The 23,616-nt window shown below is 44.4% G+C and overlaps 2 protein-coding genes across 7 annotated transcripts in view; one reads left to right on the plus strand and one right to left on the minus strand.

Annotated features, from left to right (window-relative positions):
• Positions 1 to 3,232, minus strand: part of RAB22A (RAB22A, member RAS oncogene family) — a 60,010-nt gene extending 56,778 nt beyond the window's left edge. The window contains exons 1-2 of one of the 2 annotated variants that reach the window (XM_050745621.1): positions 2,922 to 3,232; positions 1,795 to 1,874 (exon numbers count right to left, since the gene is read on the minus strand). In XM_050745621.1, coding sequence (XP_050601578.1) covers positions 1,795 to 1,874; positions 2,922 to 2,957 — 116 coding nt within the window. In that variant the 5' untranslated portion in view covers positions 2,958 to 3,232. The remainder of the gene's footprint in view (positions 1 to 1,794; positions 1,875 to 2,921) is intronic. The other variant, XM_050745622.1, reaches the window with a different exon arrangement.
• The window catches only part of LOC126929359 (serine/threonine-protein phosphatase 4 regulatory subunit 1-like), an 86,739-nt gene continuing 65,563 nt past the window's right edge, over positions 2,441 to 23,616 (plus strand). The window contains exons 1-2 of one of the 5 annotated variants that reach the window (XM_050745585.1): positions 2,441 to 2,587; positions 3,526 to 3,570. Coding sequence is in view for 2 of the 5 variants with exons in the window: in XM_050745589.1 (XP_050601546.1) it covers positions 3,371 to 3,377; positions 3,526 to 3,570 (52 nt within the window). In the remaining 3 variants the exon portion in view is untranslated. Of the gene's footprint in view, positions 2,588 to 3,211; positions 3,378 to 3,525; positions 3,571 to 23,616 lie in introns of those variants that run through there. The other 4 variants (XM_050745588.1, XM_050745589.1, XM_050745586.1 and 1 more) reach the window with 4 other exon arrangements.

Raw genomic sequence — 23,616 nt, forward strand, 5'->3', positions numbered from 1 at the left:
ATGTGTAAACTCCACAGAGTTTAAAAAAGCAGAGAGGTAGCAGGGCGCGGTGGCTCACGCCTGTAACACCAGCACTTTGGGAGGCAGAAGTGGGCGGATCACGAGGTCAGGAGATCAAGACCATCCCGGCTAACACATGAAACCCTGTCTCTACTAAAAATACAAAAAAATTAGCTGGGCGTAGTGGCGGGCGCCTGTAGTCCCCGTTACTTGGGAGGCTGAGGCAGGACAATGGCGTGAACCTGGGAGGCGGAGCTTGCAGTGAGCCAAGATCTGCCACTGCACTCCAGCCTGGGTGACTCCGTCTCAAAAAAAAAAAAAAAAAAAAAAAAAAAAAAGCAGATAGGCTGGGTGCGGTGGCTCATACTTGTAATTCCAGCACTTTGGGAGACTGAGGTTGGTGGATCACTTGAGCCCAGGAGTTCAAGACCAGCCTGGGTAACATGGTGCAACTCCTTTTCTACTAAAAGTACAAAAAATTAGCCAGGTGTGGTAGTGTGCATCTGTGATCTCAGCTACCTGAGGTTGGAGGATGGCTTGAGCCCAGGAGGTTGAGGCTGCCATGAGCCATGACTGTGCCACTGCACTCCAGCCTGGGTGAAAAAAAAAAAAGTAGATAAAAAAATATTGAACACATAGGCCAGGCGTGGCAGCTCATGCCTGTAACCCCAGAACTTTGGGAGGTTGAGGTTGGCGGATCACCTGAGGTCAGGAGTTTGAGACCAGCATGGCCAACATGGTGAGACCTTGTCTCTACTAGAAATACAAAATTAGCTGGGCACAGTGGTGGACACCCATAATTCCAGCTACTCAGGCTGAGGCAGGAGAATTGCTTGAACCCGGGAGGCGGAGGTTGCAGTGAGCCGAGATTGCGCCACTGCACCGCAGCCTGGGCAAAAAGAGTGAAACTCTGTCTCAAAAAATAAATAAATAAATAATAAATAAATAAATAAATAATAAATAACCTCTGATAACAGGAGCTCATAATTTCTCAGGGTACAATCTTATGGCAGTTTCTCTCCTGGGCTGTAAAATATATCTCTATTAGTCAAAGAATGATCTGCATAGAGCACAAAGGCCAATATTATCCTAGCGATGGATAACATTGATTTTTTCTTTAAATGCTGGAAGGCATTTGAGGGTTTGATGATAAAACTACAGCATAGCACCTATTTAGTTTTATAAAGCTAACATAGTATTAAAGCCTATAAAACACAACTTCTTATGTAGTCAAAGGATTAGTATTGCAAAACGAAAAGTTTTCTTATAGAGTCAAAAACATATGAACAATCAACTTTACTTGTCCCTAGAACCAGAGAACTGAAAAAACCTTCCATTTCAATACGAATTTATTAATTTCTTATTACTACCAGTACAGGCATGTGTAAGCGTTCAGATCTCAGCCTACTACTTTCAGGAAGGACAAAAAGCATCTAAATGTGTTTTGCTTGATATGCCTGAAAGAATAGCACCAGGATCTATTTTCATCTGCCTTATTTCAAGGTGTAATTGTTGTTGATATTTATAGATTGAAGTTTCTGTGTCTATTCTAATAATTAGCAGAACTCCAATTCATATTTGCATTTTTAAGTTTTCACTCCCAACAAGTCTGAAGATAATTTTCCTAAAATACACAGATCCTCACTGTACTCCTTCAAGTCTTCCAGAGATGATGTGAACCAGCGACTCAGAATTCAATGAATATAAAGTGCAGGGCCTACACCTGTAACACACTACGTATTTGGAAGGATTTTCAATGCACCTTTAGATGTGTATCAAATAAAAATCTCTTACCCTATTGTTGGGTTGATGTTTGGATCAAAACTGTCTTCCACAAACCGCCACACAATACTCGATTTACCTACACCTGTATCCTGAAAGAGAATGAGACATGTGACTGAGAAAAGTTTACCTTTTGGCAGACACCAAAAACTACTTTGTGGCGTAAGTTCAGGATTTTAGAAAAATCACCCTAGATGTGTAAATTTTATAAACTGAGGAACACAAAAGCGATTGTCATAAAAATTCAGTGGAGTAATTAGGAAATTCCAAATGTGCTAAAAGAGTGAGGTTTTTGCAGTTTTTAAGACAGATTAGGACCTTTTGAAAGACCCAAAGTTTCTGCTTCGTGTAAAAAGTAACAAGTCCACTTGCTTTCTAACATATGTTAGTAAACTTTGAACTCCTGGGTTACCTCTGAGTAATCCCTGAAGAATCCTAGCCCCACCCTATTTTGGGGGAATAAAGATTAGTTAATGGAGTTCCTGTCTATCTTTTAAGGCAGAAACTGGAATGACAGCATCAATTTCAGAAAGAAGGCTTTGAAATGGCCAACCTTGTCCTTCCTGACAAGACAGGAAGCTGAAGCTTCAAACTAGTCTTTGGGGCTTCCTGATTTGAACACCCCCTTTCTCCACGGGAAGAGTTACTTGGCAAAGTAACTCTTTGGAGAAGTGGCAGGGGTATCCCACAAGTTCAAAAACACCCTCAAGAGACAAAGTAGGCTAATGCTGCTTGTAAAACCTAAAGACCTGTTATGGGTTTTGCTTGAGAAGACTCGGCCAACTCCCTCCCAACTAATACCTTGGTAAGTTGGGAGAAAACTATTTAAAAGCCTCTCCTAACCCAGATGCAATGGAGAGGCAAGGCGGGGCTGTTTGCTCTTTAAGGGGCGGGAAGAGTCCACGGGCTCCAGGGAGGGGAAGGAGAAGGGGAAGGGGAAGGGTCCCTCCGGCCTCCAGGACCTTCTGGAGGGTGCAAGAGGTGGGCGGGACAGCTCCTGACCTGGAGGGAGGGTCCACGGGGCTGGAGACAGCGTCTTGGACGGGGGATGGGGGAAAGAATGAGGGGACATGGGGGATCCGGGGTCCCCGCCAGCCCAGCCTCCCGTGGCCCTCCCGGCCAGACCCACCGCCACTCACCCCGAGCAGACACACTTTGAGCTCCCTCAGCGCCATGGCCCGGGAGCCACGGGCGCGGGCCCGCCGCCGCCCTAAGTTGAGAAAGGAGAGGCCGGGCCCAGCAGGAGCATCCCCTGGCGCCGCTGCCGCCAGACAGCCCAGCCCCGGTCCGCGCAGAGGCGGCTGCCGCCCGTCCTCCGGCCCTAGGTTCTGCCTGTCCGCTGCCAGCCGCGTGGGGCCCGCCTTAGCAGCCTGGACGCCGCCGCGGCCTTCCGGGCGCCGCCGCCGCCGCCATCTTGGGACGCCGGCCGGGTCACCTGACCTCCCCGCCCACCTCGGCAGCCACCTTCACTGAGAGGGCGGGGCCGACCGGCCGGCGCGGGCCGGGGGCGGGGCCTGAAACCTACGGCCCCGCCCCTGTCTACAGGCTCCCCCACCCCTGTCCGTCCCGCCTCCAGGCCCATCCCAAGATGGCGGGTGAGTGGGGTTGGGTTCGGGGGACGCCAGGGGTGCTTCCCTCCCTCTCGCCCCGTGACCACCCCGCGAGGCCGAGGGGCCCCTGCCCGACCCCGTCCTCTCTCGCCGCAGCCCCCTGGTAACTCCTTGTGTGTTTCTTGGTTTTCAGAGATCCCCCTGTACTTTGTGGACTTGCAGGATGACTTAGACGACTGTAAGTAAGAGTTGGGGCACCCCTATCCCTCCCTGGGACGCTCTCAAAGAATTCAGGGTGCACGAAGCGCGGGGCAGGGAACTCTCAAGCCAGGCCCTCCTCGTCAGGACCAGAACAGCGGGACCCCCAACTGCCTAGATCCACTGGGGGCGGTCCCTCCCCACTGGGCGGGGCGGGCTGAGGGTGGGAGCCCTTCCCTCGAGGGAAGGATTTTTGTTGTTGGGGAAACTTTTGACTTCCTGTCACTTCTTTTCTTCCTACGCCTGCAGCTGCCCCGGGATGGGCGGAGGGGGTAGTTCCAAGTCCTAGTCGACTCAGGGCGGGGGGCCCGCCACCTGGGAGTTGGGTGACATCCCTCTCAGGGCCTTGCCCTTTTCCTAGGGACTTTTAGGAGTGCTGGGGGGTTGGGGAGGTCCCGCTCTCGGTGTGGCCAGCTACGGAATTCACGGACTTCTCAAGTGTCCTGGCCACAAGCCCAGCTCCATCTCTTATCCCATGGAGTCCATTGGCCCCCGCATTTCTTGGATGGGTCCCTTGTCCCTTCTTGCCCTCTTCTTTGAAATCATGTTAAGGGCTGGTAGCTGGGGGAGGTGTCATCTTGGAAATCCAAGTTCGCATTTGTGGTGAAGGAAGGAAGCATTTCCTCTCCCGTCAAGAAACATTTATTGAGCAGCTACTTGCTCTGGGCTCCGGACCTGCAAGGATGTGTTGGAAACAGCTCTACACGCAGGGAGCTCACAGAATGTGGGAAACAGAAAGATACCAAGCACCCGAGTGCTGCTGGTGAAGAAGCCCTATATAAATCATCCAAATAACTAACATTAATTGGGGGTGTACTGTACGCCAGTCATATACAGTACTTCCTCTCATCTTTCCTTCCATACCTGTAGGTTTCCTAATAGTAAAAGTTGGTATGTACTGAAAACTTACCATGGACCAGACAGCGTTAAACTCTTTCTTTTGTTTTGAGGCGTAGTCTTGCTCTGTAGCCCAGGCTGGAGCACAGTGGCAGGATGTCGGCTCACTGCAAGCTCCACCTCCTGGGTTAACGCCATTCTTCTGCCTCATCCTCCCAAGTAGCTGGGACTACAGGCGCCCGCCACCATGCCTGGCTAATATTTTGTATTTTTAGTAGAGACGGGGTTTCACCATGTTAGCCAGAATGATCTCGATCTCCTGACCTCGTGATCTGCCCACCTCGGCCTCCCAAAGTGCTGGGATTACAGACGTGAGCCAACGCGCCCGGCCCAGTGTTGAACTCTTGACACACATTAACTCAGAGGGCGCAGTCTTGGCTGGGTGCAGTGGCTCAGGCCTGTAATGCCAGCACTTTGGGAGGCAGAGACGGGCAGATCACTTAAGGTAAGGAGTTTGAGACCAGCCTGGTCAGCATGATAAAACCCTGTCTCTACTAACAATACAAAAATTAGCCGGGCATGGTGGCACACGTCTCTAATTCCAGCTGCTTGGGAGACTGAGGCAGGAGAATCGCTTGAACCTGGGAAGCAGAGGTTGCAGTGAGCGCCACTGCACTCCAGCCTGGGCAACAGAGCAAGACTCCGTCCCAAAAAAACAAAACAAAACAAGGGGCGGTTTTGTTCAAGTAGCATAACACTTTTGAAAGGTCAAAAGCTGACGGTTAAGAGCTCGGTGTCTGTGGAATCCAATGGCCAAGAGTGAAATCCCGTATCACTGTTTACTAGCAGTGTGATCCTAGGCAAGTCAATGTACCACTCTACGCCTCAGCGACCTCATCAGTAAAATGGGCATTATAGCAGCCCACCTCAAAAGGCTTTTGTAAGGAATTAAATGATTAAAGGATTTAGCACAATGCCTACTATGTAATAAATACTTGGTAAATATTGGCTGCTGTTACTGTGATTAATGTGGTCATTATTAGTGGTTATTTAACACTGTTGAGCCCGGTACAGTATAGATCCAGGTTTACCGAGCTGCATGTTTCAACTGGTAGGCATGCTCAGATTGAAGGAGTTGTATCATTTCCATTGATAAACAATGTTTAGCTGCCATGTGGTGCTTCTCATTCATAGATTTGGTATTTGGTCTGACTGGAAAGCTATTTTCTAGCTGTTTCAGTTATCTAACCACCCCAAAACTCAATGGCTTAAACCAACAGCATTCGATTTCCCACAAATCTGTGGGTAGACTGGGTGGTGATTCTGCTTAATGTGATTTCATCTGAGGAAGTCCGAATGATGTCACTTACGTGGGTGGCATAGGTCCTGGCTGTTGGCTAGGAGATCTGCCAGGACTATTGGCCAGGACCTCAGTTCTCCGTCAGGTGCCCTTTCCACTTGAACCTAGGCTAGGTAAGCCTTCTTACAGTATAGTGGCCACAGGGTAGTTGCACCTCTTTTCTGATGACTGCCTGCCTTCAGTCCTTTTTTGCCTATGTATGTACAAAAAAGGAAGTAAGGGATTATATAGGAAAAAATTATGATCTTTGGACAAATCTTTGAACAAACGTTAGTGTTTGAGACTTGTGATTAAAAAGGCTTAATAACTCTTTAGCAGACAGCTGAAGACTTGCCCCAATAAGGAAGGAAACCACCGTTACGTCTCTGAACATAATCACACCTTGGGTAGGACAACTCTAGGAGCCTCCTGGGGGCTTCCTGTTTGGGCAAGGGTAGGAGCTGTGGAATGCTGTACCTTGGGAGTTTATAACATAATTGATCTGTACGCGAGGGCACGCTCATTCGTGCCGCCCTGCTTCTACCCCTACACCTCCCCATGGTAGTATTGGGAGGTATTATCATACCATTATTGGCAGAAAGAACCCTGCAGTTTTATCCTCTACCTCCTGGCGCTCTGACACCTGTAGCCGTGTTACGTTGGGTGAAACACTCACCCATTCTGTTCAGTTCTTTGGAAAATGGCATGAGAATGGGAGCTGTCTCATAGGACTGGTGTGAGGGTTAGATGGATAGACAGAAAACATTCTAGTCTAGTGCTTTGTATTCAGTGATTTTTATCATCATCATCATCTTTGCTGGATTTTTACGTAAGAGCTTATGATTCAGTGTTACCAGCTGCTACTCTGTGAGGTAGGTGGGATTATTCCTCTTACAGATGAGAAAACTGAGGATCAGGTTGAGTAACTTATCCATTGTGGCACAGCTCATGAGTGGTGGAATTCAGTCAAATGCAGTTCCTTCTGCTCTTTTCTTTTTATTCCACCGCATGGATCAACCTCATAAATATTCTTAACCTAGGGGATAGGAAATGGATGTCAGTTTGGGTGGTACTGTGACTGTGGTCCTCCTTGGGCATTTGTGTCTAAATGATGCGACGCCTCTCTGTTTAGACTGTAGGTCCCTTGGGGTAGGGACACAGGTCATCCTTTCTATAATCCGATGTCTTGGGTGATCTAGGTGCTCAGTTAATGTTGTTAATGTTAACGATAATGAATTACGAGGCTTTTGTCTGATTTACTTTGTGATTCTTTATTATGTTTGGCTAATTTCAGAAGGGAGCCATAATGAATGGATGTCTTGTTTTTTAAATCATTCAGAGTCTTCAGGCCATTGCAGCACAGAAGAGATTTGATTTCAGAGAATTGGCTTGCTGAAGCAATCTAAATTTCTTCTCTTGAAGGCAGAAAGTATGTGGGATGGCCTGGTGTATTGGTTTTCATGTTGAATTGCACGTGGAAGGTGGAGCTGTATGTCTGTGCCTAAGCATCTACAAGCCTATGAATGTCTGGTTTTGCTTATAGCATATGGAGGCTGAAGAGGTGTTATTGTTGGTAAGGTTTGCTTGGCCAATTAGAATTTAAATGGTGTGTCAGTGATGGGTGAATAAAAAATGAGGGGAGCCTATTGCAAATATAAGGAGACACCTAAGAGACCTATCAACAAAATACAATATATGGTCATATTTGGATCTTTAGTTGAACAAACCAACTATAAAAATACATAACTGAGACAGGGAAAATTGAGTTTGGACTGGGTATTAGATAATATTAAGAATTGTTTTGTTGGATATGATAATAGTGTCATGGTTTTGTTCAAAGGAAAAGGGCCTCATCTAACAGAAACAAGCATTCGTGGGTGAAATCATTTGATGTGTGAAGTCTGCTATCAAATACTGCAACAAACAGTAAATACAAAGGAGAGGGATAGATGGAAAAATAAATGGCAGAATGTTGATACTTGTTGAAGTTGGTTGCTGGGGCCTAGTCTCTCTATTTTTTTATATGTTTGAAAATTTCCATAGTAAAAGGTTTAAAGAAGGGAGATGAAAGTATCACATATGATCAAACATCTGTGGGAAGAGTTGGAAGGTTGGATTCCAATTCTGAAGTCACTGCAGAGTTCTTGTAAGATACATTTAGCTTCAAAAGACTGACTCATAAAATACGTTAGCGTTTGGGGGTCAGTGTATTTCTTTTCAAATGTTTAGCTTTGAAGAGGTATCTATTAAAGAACTTGGAAGAGGATATACTTCTATTTATGGGAAAAGCCAGGTGCCAACAAATGATATCTGGACCTTTGGTGAAAACAGGATTAGCTAAGCCAATGGAATATAGAGAGAATCATGGAATCTTAATGCTAGGAGGAGCAGTGTATGTTCAACCTTGAGTAAAAGACATTTTCCAGAGCAAAAGGCATTCTGTGTTACCTGCCCACTTTGTTCTATGTTTGTAAAAACCTTCTCAAGGACAAGAACCAAGCCCCCAAAGCAGAGAAACTATATTAATCTGAGTCCTAAACCAAACCATTGAACTTTTTGTCTGAACTATGATATATGCTTGAGTCAAAGATGTTCAGTTTTGTAAAATAAAAATCTCTCTGTCAACTGAAATAATTTGAACGGCAATATCTAATACTTGGAAAATAGAAGAAAACCCAGAGATCAAATTATTCTCTAAATCAGATTGGCAATTTTTTCTGGAAAGGATTAGATATTTTAGGGCTTGCTGGCTGGGAGGTCCCTGCTCTGCTGTTGTAGCCTGAAAGCAGCCATAAATAGCACGTAAATGAGTAGGCATGGGTGTGTCCTAATAAAACTTTATTTACAAATTCAAGTGGCGGGCTGAATTTGGCCTAGGGAAGGTGGTTTGCTGACTCCTCTAGCTCAGAGTTGATTTTTTTCCATTAAAGCCCCTAGGTCTGTTGGTCAGCTGAGCCAGCCAGATCAGTATCTTTCCCACTAGGTTTAGTTGGAAGAGCTGAGCTTTGTTGAAAAGCCTCTGTTGAATAACCCTTGACAAGTTGCTCAAACTTCATGTCTCATTTTTCCCATTTGTGTATGAGAATGGCAAGGAACAAAAGAGTCAGAGTGGTGGGAGCGGATCCACCTTGCTTCCCTTCCCGTCGTCGTAATGCGTTTTACTTTTGTTGCTCTGTATTTTCTGTTTCCTGTGAGGCAAACAGATGAACATCAGCAATTCCCACAAATTGCCTCTGTTTAAAAAGAAGAGTTTTAAATGGCTTTCTTCATCACAAAATAAGCTCTTGTAAACAAATTTTGCAACAAAACCTAGTTAACAAAAGGGAAAGTAGCTTTGACCTTCAAAATACCAATTAGTTTAACTCTGATGGGAAAAATATAAGAGGTGAGGACAGATGTTAGTTTCCATGCTTGGAAAGTCATTCATGCACATAACGTTTCTCCACGTCTTCCAAGGTATCAGCCTTCCCAAAAGTGTTGGGGATACAGTTGTGGGGAAGCCTGGGGCTCAACTCCTGACACACCCACAGCCTGGCAGGGAGGTGCCTGCGGTGTCTCAAGGGTCCAGGCAGAAGAGGGAACACAGATCTGGGCCAGTAAGAAGACAGGGCCGGGCTGGGTGTGGTGGCTCAAGCCTGTAATCCCAACACTTTGGGAAGCCAAGGTGGGCAGATCACTAAGGGTCAAGAGTTTGAGACTAGCCTGGCCAACGTGGTGAAACCCTGTCTCCACTAAGAATACAAAAATTAGCCGAGTGTGGTGGCGTGCACCTGTAATGCCAGCTCCTAGGGAGTCTGAGGTGGGAAGATTGCTTGAACCTGGGAGATGGAGGCCACAGTGAGCCAAGATTGTGCCACTGCACTCCAGCCTGGGCAACAGAGCGAGACTCCGTCTCAAAAGAAAAAAAACAAAAGAGAGGGAAAAAAGAAGACAGGACAAGGGTAGGAGGGGAAGGCTTCTAAGGGGAGGTGGCGTTTGAGTTTGGGCAGGCAGAGGAAGGCGATGGGCATTTGGGTGGTGGGTACAAAGGCAGAGGGTTGCATGATCCTGGTCTGCTGCTCGGGACTCGGTGAGAGAGAAGGGTGGAGACTTGGGAACAAGGGCTGTGTGTGAGGGAGGGAGTGGGAGAGACTGGGAGATAGCACTGGGGGCTGTCAGTGAAGAATCTGCTTTACCAGCCCAGGGTTTAGGCTTAACCTGGGAGGCAGTAGGGCGTCCCTAAGCATTGTGGAGTTTCTGTCTTAGGAATGCAACCCAGACAGTGGTACAAACACTGCCCTTTACTTAGGACTAAGAGTATGTCAAGCTCTGCTGTGACACGTTATTGTTGTGACTGAAGTACAAAAGCCCACGGGCCGGGTGTTTTTCATCCCGTTTTATTATTGCAAGGCTCACAGCGGGCACAGAAAGGCTAAGCAACTTGCGCAAAGTAACAAAGCTAGTAAGTGACAGAGGTGGAATTTAAACCAGGAAGTCTGGCTGCAGAATTTATCTTAACCACTGTCCTTTGGAGGACTCATCATTCACTGGTATATTCATTCATTCAACTAGTATTTATTCATGATGTTAGGCATTGTGGACACAGAAGAGAATAAAAGGAACCCGGTTTTTGCTCATATGAAGCTTTCAGTCCAGCAGCAGAAACAAGACACTAAAGAGGTAAGCAGAAGTACGTATAGCAGGCGAGTGTGATGAAAGGTGCCAGCACAGTGTGGTTGCATGCATACTGGTGCTGCTAACGTCCAGTGGCCAGAGAAGGTATCTCCAGAGCCCTGAGAGGTGCTTCTGAGTTGAGATTTGAGTAACAAGCTGGAGATACTCGCATGAAGAACCAGAGAAAGCCTCCTGCGTACACCTCTTCCTTGTCAAGGACTCGCAGGAAGGCCTGTGTGTCTGGGCTTGTGTGTCTGGAACAGTGGATAACAGACACAGGAGGTGAGTGGAGGAGATGGGGGCCAGGCCATGCATGGCCCTTAAGTCCATTGTAAGGTAAAGTGTTGACGTTTTATCCATGGAGTCATGGGAGCCACTGGAGAATCTGAACCAGGGAGTGACTAGAGCTGCTCTGTGCTTTGAAGAAAGGAAAGACAGGTGGAGGAAAAGCTGGGGTGGGATGCCCAGTGTATTCCTGCAGTTCAGGCAGGGGGAGTGGGGTCTCAATCAAGGAGATGAGCCTAGGAGTGGGGAATAGGGTTGACAGATAGTTCTGGTGGTGAAGGAAGGGTCAACTCAGAGACAGGGTCTCATGGAGAACTTTTCTGACACCTCCATTCCCTTCCACCTAGACTGGGCTGGGCGCCCCTTCTTTGTGTTTGCTGAGCCCTGTATTTTCCTGTGGCAACATTTGCTAATTTATTGATAGCATTGACCATTAGAATGGGTCTTATGCTTCTTTGGGTGCCTGTGGTCTAACATAGTGAACGGAACTGGACAGCACATGAGAAGCAATGCCACAAATCCTGGTGTCATTGTCGAGGACACCAGAAAGCCGCCTTGTAGAGTTCTGGAGCACAGTTAGGACTGGAGAGGAGACGTGAACGTCATTCGTGGTGAGTGGTAGCTGGAGCCATGGGAGCAGGATGAGAGGGAATGTTGGAGAAGAAGGTGAAGGGGTACTCCCTGGGCAGCAGAGGCTTCTAGAAATTAGCCATGGAGGTAGGAAACCAGGAGAGCCTTGGAGCCAGGGTTTTGATTGGATAATCATTTATTTATGTCGCTTGCCCCAGAAGGGTCAGGTGAGATGAGGATTGAAGACAGGCCACAGAGTTTGGCAGTTAGGGGGTCGTCATTCACCTCAGTGAGAAGTAGTTCAGCACAGCCAAGAAGTGGAAGCCAGATTGGAGTTAATTGGGAAAGTTTTGGAAGTTGAGGCGGTGTGGTCTGGAGTCCAGTAGCTCAGTGGTCAAAGTGTCCAGTGCCTGGTAGCCAAGGCGAGGAATACAGCAGGCTGTGGCTAGGCACAGGGCACTTTGAGGAATGGTCACTGCATTTGGGGCTCACAGCCCAGCAGGAGAAAGCACAGCCTTTCAAGAAGCAGCAGCTGGAGGGGTTCAAGGGGCTTTTCATCAGGGATGGAAGATTCCAGCACACATTTGCATGATTTATGTGTACTCTGAGAACCTTAAGAGTTTGAATAACCCACCAATTCTCTGGTTATATGCCCAACAAAACATAGACATATATTCTCAAAAAACATGTTCATAGTCGCATGATTCTTTTTTTTTTTTTTTTTTTTTTTTTTTTTTTTTTGAGATGGAGTCTCGCTGTATTGCCAGGCTGCAGTGCAGTGGCGCAATCTTGGCTCACTGCAGCCTCTGCCTCCCGGGTTTAAGCGATTCTCCTGCCTCACCCCCCCGAGTAGCTGGGACTATAGGCATGCACCACCAGGCCCAGCTAATTTTTGTATTTTTAGTGCAGTTGGGGTTTCACCATGTTGGCCAGGATGGTCTCGAGATCTCTTGACCTCATGATCTGCCTGCCTCAGCCTCCCAAAGTGCTGGGATTACAGGCGTGAGCCACCATGCCTGGCCAGTCACATGATTCTTAAGAGTCGGAAACTGCAATCTACTCAAATTTATTCATCATGACTACAAAGGATTATAAATTCTGGCATGTTCACACAATGGAAAACCATGCAGCTGTAAGAATGGATGATCTATAACTCAATCAGTAATACGGATAATTTCACAAACATCTGAAAAGCCAGACACAAAAGGGTCCACACTACATGGTTCTATTTGTATGAACTATAAAACCATTCAAAGGGAATCTCGGCTGTTAGAAGGCAGGAGAGTTGCTACCCGTTGCGGGAGGTGGTAAGTGGAAGATAGCAAGAGGTGGTTTCGGAGATGCTGGTAAAGTTATCTTGCTTGGTCTGAGTGCATTGCTTGATTGTTTTAACTGTTTCGAACAGTATGAAAATAGAGGACCCTATACCCCAACACTCATCCCAAAGATTTTGACTGTCTTCTGTAACCATTTTTTTCTTTTGCATCTACCTCAAGTCTGACTAGAGAACTCATTGCATTTGTAAGTAATATTGTTCCATTCGTTCATTAATGCCATGTAGACTTTACCACCCTCATCTTCTCCAACTCCATCCCTCAAGTGGGCAAATTGGCAGGAGAATGGAGATGGGTAACTTTAAAATGGAGCATACAAACTGCTTTGAGCTGCAGAGTTCTTTCCTATCAGGTAACCTGAGTAAATGTTTCCCATTGATCATCAACTTATAAGTCAGAGTTGCCTGGGTATGGTGGCTCACGCCTGTTATCTCAGCATTTTGGGAGGCTGAGGCAGGTGGATCACCTGAGGCCAGGAGTTCGTGACCAGCCTGGCCAACATGGTTAAACCCTGTCTCTACTAAAATTACAAAAAAAAAAAAAAAAGAGAAAAATTAGCCGGGCATGCTGGCACACGCCTGTAATCCCAGCTACTCAGGAGGCTGAGGCAGGAGAATCGCTTGAACCTGGGAGGCGGAGGTTGCAGCGTGCTAAGATCACGCCATTGCACTCCAGCCTGGGCAACAAGAGCAAAACTCCATCTCAAAATAAAAGTAAATAAAAGAGTCATAAATAATGACGGGTTTTGGAAGCCGTGATTAAAGCCACAGATCAAGGAGGAATTTCCATGTCGGCATGGCATAGAAAGGATGGCTGCTCATGATTTAGGCTGGTCTTTCCAGCCAGCCCATTGCATAGTGCTAGTAATAACCATCAGTAGCCCTCAAAGATTTGCAATATAAAACATTATGCATTGGATGGATCTGCTCATATGAGAGCTAGTAAATCAGTGTGGGTCTTGTTAGAGAATGACATTTATATAGAGAAAGTTTGCTTACACAATTTGCCATTTGAATTTAGTTAACAAGGACCTGAAGTGTGTGGGGGTCACTTCCCACCAAAAGCCAGTGGAGAATCAAGAATGTTCTTTGTTAAATGGATCAACCTTGTCTAGTCTTGCTATTAGAAATAGTCCCAATTCAGAAATCTGCATTAGTACTTACAAGCCTGTTAGTGAGAAGAGCAAAACTACTTCAAATAACACATTATGGGCCGGGCGCGGTGGCTCAAGCCTGTAATCCCAGCACTTTGGGAGGCCGAGACGGGCGGATCACGAGGTCAGGAGATCGAGACCATCCTGGCTGACACGGTGAAACCCCGTCTCTACTAAAAAAAATACAAAAACTTAGCCGGGCGAGGTGGCGGGCGCCTGTAGTCCCAGCTACTCGGGAGGCTGAGGCAGGAGAATGGCGTGAACCCGGGAGGCGGAGCTTGCAGTGAGCTGAGATCCGGCCAGTGCACTCCAGCCTGGGCGACAGAGCGAGACTCTGTCTCAAAAAAAAAAAAAAAAAAAAAAAAAAAAAACACATTATGGGAGTGGTGTATTCTAGTTGCCCCCAAATCACCTAACGCCTTGCAAAGATTTAGTTGTTAGTCGAAGAGTGGCTAACGTGACCCCCTAAAGAATTAATTTTTATTTATATAAGTTCTGCATGAATACATTCTACATTCATTCTAAGTACAACTTTTGCAAATAAAGCTTAAACTCCTTCTTGGCCACCATCAACCAATCTTCTAATATTTCGAGTCAAACGTGGACATAGTGTACCATGTCTGTCATGTTCCCTGTTCAGAGTCCCCTAGTGGTATGTCAGAAACAGAATATTGGATTGTATGGATAATTGGTCTGGCTTAGAGTGGCATATATCATGTAGAGTTACAATGATAGGGTGACATATTGAATGGAGAATCATAAATATTGGGAATGGCTGGAGAGCAGACTCTGAATGAAAATGCTTGCTGGGGTAAACATGCCATAACATTCTGCCTCCAGCTCCAGCTTTGCTTATGTCTAGGCCAATAAACGGATTTCCTTGGGTATGTTTTATTGTGTTTATTTTTTTCCCCTTTTCCACTTAAAGCTGATTATGGTGTGGCTACTCAGTCGGGGCTTGGTGGCTTTGTGTGAAATGGCTCAGTGTCCCTGAACCACTTGAAGGTGGCAGACAGTGTACCTTGCTCTGCTTTTCCCTTCATCTGGAATATTCTTTTTCTCTTTCCCAGATTCTCTCTCTCTTCCCACGTGGCAGATTTCTGTTCAATCTTCAAGGCGCAAATCACATACCACCTGTGTTCTAGGGAAGCTGTCTGGCGTCTCTTTACTCTCTTCCAAGTGGAGCTGTGTCCCTCCTGTTTGTCTGTGCTTATGTCCCATGGTGCTTGCCACCGTGGCATTGTGGGTGGTGATGTACATGATGATCTTTTTTCCCGTGGGGGCTTATGGTGTCCAGGGACCACTACTCTGTTGAATTAGATTTACTGTTGTTGCCTACTATGAACCATGAGGGAGGAGGGCATGTTCAAGGTGAGTCTGCTCTCGGCATGCTTTCTGTTTCTGTATTGATCTTCTAATCCATTTTTTTTTTTTTGCTGTAAAATGACCCATAAAGTTTCTTTTCTGTTTATTAGATCATATCTGCTGTAGTTGAACCTTCAATGAACATTCACCTAACGTTATTCTTAACATATTAATTCGTACTTGGCCTGCTTTAGGACAGATTGGTGTCTGGTGAAAAGCATTGACACACAGGTGAGGACTCGGGGTCCATGGGGTGTTTCACTACAGCATCCTCATCCGATTTCCTTTATGCCCCAACAAGTGAGAGAGATACTGACAGGGTTGGATAACCCTTGAGTAACCAGTTAACATAGAGGAGGGTAAATCCTTTTTTCTCAATGTTGTAGTTTCCAGAAATATTTTTCTCTGGTGGGCCTTTTAGTCAGAGAAGAATTCCTTTTTTTTTTTTTTTTTTTTTCTTAAATGTAGTCACCTAACATCAGGGGCAAAGGATAATAAACCCTGTTATTCTTTGCAAAGTGGTCAGGACCTTCCTGAAGAGGAACTGATCTTGTTTTAGGTTGTGCGAGCTCAGAACCACCCTGGCCAACTTAGCAGTGGCTAGAAATGTAAATTCTAGACAATTGTTATTATTATTTTTGAGACACGGTCTCACTCTGTCTCCCAGGCTGGAGAGCAGTGGCACAATCACGGCTCACTGCAGCCTCGACCTCCCAGGCTGAAGTGATCCTTCCACCTCAACCTCCCTGAGAGCTAAGGCTATCTGTAGAGGTGAGCTACCTGTGTCTTAGCTATTGAAGTGGATGGTAGAGGTAAGCTGTCTATGTCCTAACTTCTGAAGTGGTTTAGATGGTAGAGGTGAGCTGTCTATGTCTTAGCTATTAAAGTGGATTTTAAAACTCTACATCTCCCTGGAGGACCAGGGGCAGCCACAGCTGCTGCCTGTGGGTGTAACAGAGCCGCAGGGGTGTTGGGCACACAGTTCAAGGTGGCTCGTGTGTGCAGAGCCAGGGGATGGGGGCTGAGCATACGGGATGGTAGGAGAGGCCACTGACCCCTGTGAATCACCCTGGCCCTTCTCCAAGCCCTTTTCCTACTGTGCATAGCTAGCTTTAAATATTAATCGTTTTTGTTAAAGAGCCAGTAGTGTCCCGTGTCGATTCGTCAGTAAACCTAGAAATATACAAAGCGGCAGAAACATAGAAAGCAGCTGTTGCTTAAAAGCTTATTATAGTGTAGATGACAAATGAAGTCAAAACATGATCAACACTGTTTTATTTCATATTTTACACTGGGCCAAAACAACTTGAAGTTGTTATTAGAAACTATTTTGTTCAGAAAGCTTTGTTCTTCTGCATCATATGATGCTTTCATAAATGGAGTTAGTAGCTTTTTTGTTTTTCAAATGTAAAAAAAAAAACAATGAAAAAGATTTGAACTAGGAATTATTGATGTGCTACTTCATATTTCATTTCTAACGTGAATGCTTAAGATTCCTGATGTTTATGTGTGGTCTGGACTTGCTGGGTCCCAGAGTAATTGTTTGTAATATTGCCTCGTAGACTTTAGCCCGTTGTTTCTGTCAGCAGTTGCCAGACAACATGCCAACTTAGCAATGGCTAGAAATGTAAATTCTTTTTTTTTTCCTTTTTTTGAGAGAGTCTTTTTCTGTTGCCCAGGCTGGAGTGCAGTGGCATGATCTTGGTTCAAGCAGTTCTCCTGACTCAGCCTCCCGAGTAGCTGGCGTTGCAAGTGTGTACCACCACACCTGGCTAATTTTTGTATTTTTAGTAGAGACAAGGTTTCACCATGTTGGCCAGGCTGGTCTCAAACTCCTGACCTCAAGTAATCCACCTGCCTCGGCCTCCCAAAGTGCTGGGATTACAGGCGTGAGCCACCACACCTGTCCTTAGAAATGTAAATTCTAGAAAATTATTATTTTTTTGAGACAGGGTCTCACCCAGTCCAAGCTGGAGTGCAATAGCATAGTCATGGATCACTGCAGCCTTGACCTTCCAGGCTCAAGTGATCCTCGGATCTCAGCCTCCCCTGTAGCTGAGACTTAAAGCGCACACCAACATACCCTGCTAATTTTTTCTACTTTTTGTTGAGATGAGGTCTTCTTACATCCTCCAGGCCGGTCTCAAGCATCCTTCTACCTTCGCCTTCTAAAGTGCTGGGATTATAGGCATGAGCCATCACACTGGCCTGTAGAACGTTCTTTTTGAGAGAAAGGATCATTTTATGTGCTACTCCCATTGTTAAGGGACACAGCAAACTAGCCTGGTGGATCTTTACCATGCATGCCATTCATTCATTCAGCAACTTTTATCAAACCCTTTAAGGGGCCTAGACATATCAGTGAGTCAAATCAGAGATTCTTACCTTAAGGGTGGGAGTGGGAGGAGTGGACACAACTGACAAGCAGTAAACCCAGGAAGTAAATGTTTTGTGTGTTCGAAGGCAGGCGGTTCTCTGGAAAAACAGGAAAGTAGATCAGGATAAGGGGGCTATAGATGAGGGACTTGGAATTTTAAAATAAGGTGGTCAGGGAAGACCGCACTGAGAGGATGATGAATGAGCAAAGATTTTTAAGAGGAGAGGGAATTCTTTGTAGAGGGATCAGCCAGTGAAAAGGCCCTCTGCTGGGGAAGCGACTGAGTGTCTGGGAAATAGTCACAAGGCCTGTGGGTGGAGGCAGAGGAGAGAAGTAATGGTGGGCCAGGTCTTTTCCACTGGCCGGATAACCCGCAGGTAACACTGCCCGGCCTGTCTTTCTCTTTTACAGTGTTTCTTAACTGGGGTGGTTTTGCCTTACTTCCCCCCACCCCCAGGGGACGTCTCACAATGGCTGGAGATGGTTTTGATCGTCACAACGTCGGGAGGGGGTGCTTCTGGCATGTGGTGGGTAGAGGCCAGGCATGTTGCTAAACTTTCCATAGTACACAGCCCACAGAACAAAGTATAATCTGGCCCGGAATGTCAATAGTGCTGAGGTTGAGGAATCCTGCTCTGTTATCTTTATATAGTTCATCAATTGTTGATTGATTTAGTTTGTCTTTTAAGATTTAATAAAGAAGAAAACCATAAAAACGTCTTGGGAAGAGGTTATTCATCACGTTACCTGGTTAGAATGCCTTCACAGTTGATATTGAAGCGAATGTTGGCTATTTTCATTCACTTTGAGGAAAGGAGAGCCAAATCTTGCTTCCATGTATATTTTAGTAAGCCCTGGTGCATTGAAGGATTAGTTAAAAAAAAAAAATACAGCATTCACAGGTAAATAGTAATAATCTTACTGATAATCTTATTAATTTGGACTCAAGTAGGATTTCCTAATTTTGAGGAAGTTCAGACTGTTGATCCACACCAGGGAAAATGTTTGCATATGTGGGGAAATAAATGATTGTCAGTACTTGGAATGAAAGGTACTATTCTTTACATATGAATATAATGGTATCAGTAGGAATATTTTCCTTGAATTTTGCTAATTCAGTATTTTTTAGACATCAGTCATTGGTGTGCCACTTTTTTCTATTTTTATTTTGATAATACCATTTGGATTTTTCTTCATATCAAATAACTTCTTTTATTTAAACACATTTTAGAAAACTTTCATCAGTTGCTCTAAATGAAATTTAACCAAAATATAAAACAGAAATAAAATAACATTAAATTCTAGATATATAGGCACAGTGCCTGCAAAAGATTCTGAGCTGAGACCTGCTTTGTATTAAAAGGAAGATTACCAGTCTTAGGGAGGTGTTCAAGACATGCCTGAACAAAAGGAAACTTTCCTTGATTTAATTGGAAAATGAAGAAGGGAATAACTTTCCCACTGTGTGATTTAATGACATTCAGTGTGTCACACTTGAGGATATGCTGTCTCAAGCTGTCCGCACTCTGTGGCCAGGTGACCAGGCTGTGCACTTGCAGCATGGCTGGCTGGGCTCAAAGCTGTGCCTGATAGTATAGAACCAACCAGTGAGAGAATGGAGGTGGGATTCGTTGACTGTGATTGGCCACCAATGGCCTATTAATGCAGAACTCTCCCAGGGTGGTAGCAGCTGGACAGCCTGGTTCTTTGTTCTTTATAGGACTAAAATTGTAATTCCATTGCTTAAAACAGAAATGCCTGTTATTTAGACTTCTCATTTCTGATAAATTTTAAACATCTTTCCTCTCTCCGCCCTTCCTTATATACTTAACATGAATTACCAAAATTTGTTCTACTAAATTCATTAATAAGATGATTGAATACTTTTGACTAATTCATGTATGTTATATTGACTGTGCAAATTCATTAATTTTACTTTAACAGTTACGTTTTTGACCTTTTTTTTTTGAGACTGAGATATCTCATTTTGTAAGCAGAAGCAAATTAGTTAATGTCTTTGGCTGCTTTCCAACTCACATTGTGGGTACACCTACAGATGGTTTGAGGCTAGGTGCTGCATCTCAGGTTTGGTTTTGTGAAAGCTGGATTTTCTCAGCTTTCTCAGGGGCTGATAGGCTTTCATGAATTGAATTCTGGTAGTCAAAGTCTTGGGAGAGTGATTTCTGTAGAAACCAGTGTTTATTAGGTGTCTGTGTGATGTGCCAGGCATTATATGATATGTGCCAGGCATTATATGACATAGTTCCAGTGTTTAAAGGACCTCTGGGTCTAGCTCTAGAGATAGAAACAGTCTACTTAGAAGCCTGATCTGGGCTGGGCGCGGTGGTTCGTGCCTGTAATGCCAGCACTTTGGGAGGCCAAAGTGGGTGGATCACCTGAGGTTGGGAGTTCGAGACCAGCCTGATCAACGTGGAGAAACCCCGTCTCTGCTAAACATACAAAATTAGCTGGGCATGGTGGTGCATACCTGTAATCTCAGCTACTCAGGAGGCTGAGGCAGGAGAATTGCTTGAACTCGGGAGGCAGAGGTTGCCGTGAGCCAAGATCGCGCCACTGCACTCCAGCCTGAGCAACAAGAGCAAAACTCCGTCTCAAAAAAAAAAAAAAAAGAGAGAGAGAGAGAAACCAGGTCTGGTGGTGTGTGCCTGTAGTCCTAGCTACTTGGGAGGCTGAAGCAGGAGAATTGCTTGAACCCAGGATTTGGAGGTTGTAGTGAGCCGAGATCACGCCATTGCACTCCAGCCTGAGCAACAAGAGCAAAACTCCGTCTCAAAAAAAAAAAAAAAAAAAAAAAAAAAAAAAGAGGGAAACCAGGTCTGTTGGTGTGTGCCTGTAGTTCTAGCTACTTGGGAGGCTGAAGCAGGAGGCTCTCAGGAGTTCGAATGTAGCCTGGGCAACATAGCAAGACCCTGTCTCTACAAAAATAAACCAAAAACAGAAAGAAAGAAACAGTCTACTTGGATTTAATATTGTACCACTTTATGTAAAATGTTGAAGCCTGACAACTGCATAGTTCCATTTACTGCTCCTGCTTTATGTTATAGTTTAAAATATATAGAACCTCTATATATGTTATAAATTCCATAGCACAAGGTTTTAATTTTTGATTTAAACTATCATATGCATTTTTAAGTTAAGAAAAATAATAGTTTTAAAATATTTACCATTTCTAATGCTCTTGATTCCTTTTGAAGATACAAGCTTCCAAATGGTATCACTCCACTCCAGCCTACAGAACATCTTTTAATATTTCTTGTAGTCTGCGTTGGCTGGCTGTGTTAAAAAGGGTGTGTTAGAAACAAATTTTTAGCATTTTTTTTTTAATCGGACAATGTCAGATTCCTGGAGGATATTTTCACTGGATATCAAGTTCTAGATGCTAGTTTTGTCTCTTAGTCCTTTAAAGATGTGGTTTCACTATCTTCTGCCCCTACTGTTTCTGGTCAAGAGTCAATGGTCATTCAGGCCATGACTCCATGTATATAATACTTGTTTTCTCTGCTGCTGTCCCGATGATCATGTTTGGTTACTAGCAGTTTGCCTCTAAGGCATCCAGATGCAATTTTCTGTGTATTTAATAACTCTTGGGATTCACTAAGATCCTTGATTCTGGAAATTTATGTCTTTCACCAAATTTGCGGAATTTTTGGTCATTATTTTGTCATCTTCGTTCTTCTATTAAGTCCACTTAGTGAATTTTTACTTTTCACATATTGTTTTAGTTCTGAAATTTTTATCTGATGCATTTTTATATTAATGTTTCTTTGCTGAGGCTCCTTCTCATTCATGGCATGTTTTCCTTTCCATCCGTAAGCATTATTGTAATAGTTGCTTTAAAGTCCTTGTCTGTAATTTCAGCATTTGAGTCCTCTCAGAGTCACTTTGTTATGATTTTTTTTTTCTTTCAACTGGTTCAGGTTTTCTTGTTTTCTTCATATGTTGAGTAATTTTGGAGTATAACCTGGATATTGTGAATGTTACATGTTGTGGAACCTCTAGATTCTGCTAAATGCCTCCAAAGAGTATTGATTCTTTTTGTTTCTTTTGTTTTATTTTACTAGACGCTGACATTGACTGGGGTCAGACTATTAACTCATCATCCCTATAGTGGATAATAGTCCAAATCTTGGTTCAGTTCTTTAAGTCTTAGCTGTACTGATTGGAATCTGTCACACAAATGCTTGGTTTAGGGCTCAAGCCAGGGTTTGGGCAGAGTTTAATACAGTGGCTTCCCCTGTTGGACTCTTTCCTTTCTGGGATTCCTCCTCTTTGCCCTTCCCCACACTCTGTAGTGTCTCTGGTTGCCCTGTACTCTGGAGATATAAACGTAAGCAGTATTAGTAATAGAATCGGCTAATGATTTAATCATAGTAATAATAATAACAACAATAACAACAGCTGGTCTTTGCAAAGTGCTTATCTGTGTCAGATGCTTTTACATCTATCTGTCTATGTATCTGTCTATCTTTTTTTTCTCATCCAGGCTGAAATGTAGTGGTGTGATCATGGCTCACTGCAGCCTCAACCTCCCAGGCTCAAGCAATCCTCTTATCTCAGCCTCTCGGTTACCTGGGATCACAGGCGTGCACCACCATGGCTGGCTTTTAAAAAATTTTTTGTAGAGACAAGACGAGGTCTCACTATGTTGCCCAGGCTGCTCTCGAACTCCTGGGCTAAAGTGAGCCTCCTGCCTTGGCCTCCCAAAGTGCTGGGATTACAGATGTGAGCCACTGCGCCTGGCCTGTCTATCTTACATTGTTTAGTTTACACTATCACAGTCGTCTGTGGTAGGCATTGTTATACCCACTTTAAGCTGAGGAAATTGAGAGTCAAAGAGGTAAGACAGTCAAAGAGGTAAGGTTATTTATCTGATAAGAGGCAGTGGTACATTTCAGAATGAGGTATTCTGACTCAAGGTCCCACGCACCTATTGATTATACAATTATGCCTCTAATATCTTTTCAGTGGGAAATCTGGTACTTAATCTTTAATTTTCCGGTTTTCTTTGCCTTTGGTATTTTGCAGTACATCCACATATGGATTTCTTATTAATTATTTTGTACTTCTTCAAATTGAATATTCATCTTTTTTTCAGTTCTGCAAAATTATTAGATATATTTCTTTAAATATTCTCCTCTCCTATTTTCAGAAATCTTCCCTTCTGGAATTCCTGTTGGATTTAACTTAGACTTAGTATTCCATTTTTCATGTGTCCTAATTGCTGTCCTATGTTTTTCATCTCTTTATTTCTCTGTGCAGCACTCTGGACAATTTGTCAGATCAGTCTTCCAGCTCACTAACTCTCTCTTAGCTGTGTCTAAACTGCTACTTAAGCTGGTTAGTGGAATCCTAATTACATTATCTCTGTTTTTCATTTCCACTTCTTTTTTCAAACATGCTTAACCCACCCCCACACTTTTCTCCTTTTATTATGATGTCTATTTTAGAAATCATACTCATTTGAGGCATAATTATTTGATAATGTTTTTAGATTTTTCTAATATTTCTAATCTTGGGGTGCGATTCTCTTGTCTTATCTACTAAACTCTTCAGATGCTGGTTTGCAGCCTTGTGTAGTTTGAAATTTTTTATTGTCTGTCTGTCTTCAGGGATTGTTTTAGGATGTTCCATGGGCCTTGGGTTGTGAAAGTGTTTCTTTAGAACAGTTTCTTGTTTGCTTCTGCTAGGATACCTGGAATTTTAATGAGTCTTGACGGTATCCTCTTAGTACCTTGGCTTGGGGCTCCTGCACTTTGTGTGTAGTGTAAATTTGGACTCTACACTCAGGCTGTGCAGGCCTGTGGTTCTGATTTCTCACAAGTGACCACCCTTCTCCTATTCCCACTCCCCTCCTACTCCCACCCTCACTGTAGTTCCCTTTCCACAGCTGTCTTATACCGGGGCCTTGATTTCAAATCACTCTCTGTAGCTTTTCTCCCCATGTGGGCATCAGAAATCCAGTCATAGGGACCTGTATGTAGGTCTTCAGTGTTGGCGATAGAGTGTCAACCTTTGCCGACGGATATCACTCTGATTTCTGTCTTCCTTTCTAGCCCTGGGAATGTCCTTCCTTCCTCTTGCCTTCCTGCTTT

The sequence above is a fragment of the Macaca thibetana genome, chromosome 10 (assembly GCF_024542745.1).
Source record: "Macaca thibetana thibetana isolate TM-01 chromosome 10, ASM2454274v1, whole genome shotgun sequence".
NCBI lineage: Eukaryota > Metazoa > Chordata > Mammalia > Primates > Cercopithecidae > Macaca > Macaca thibetana.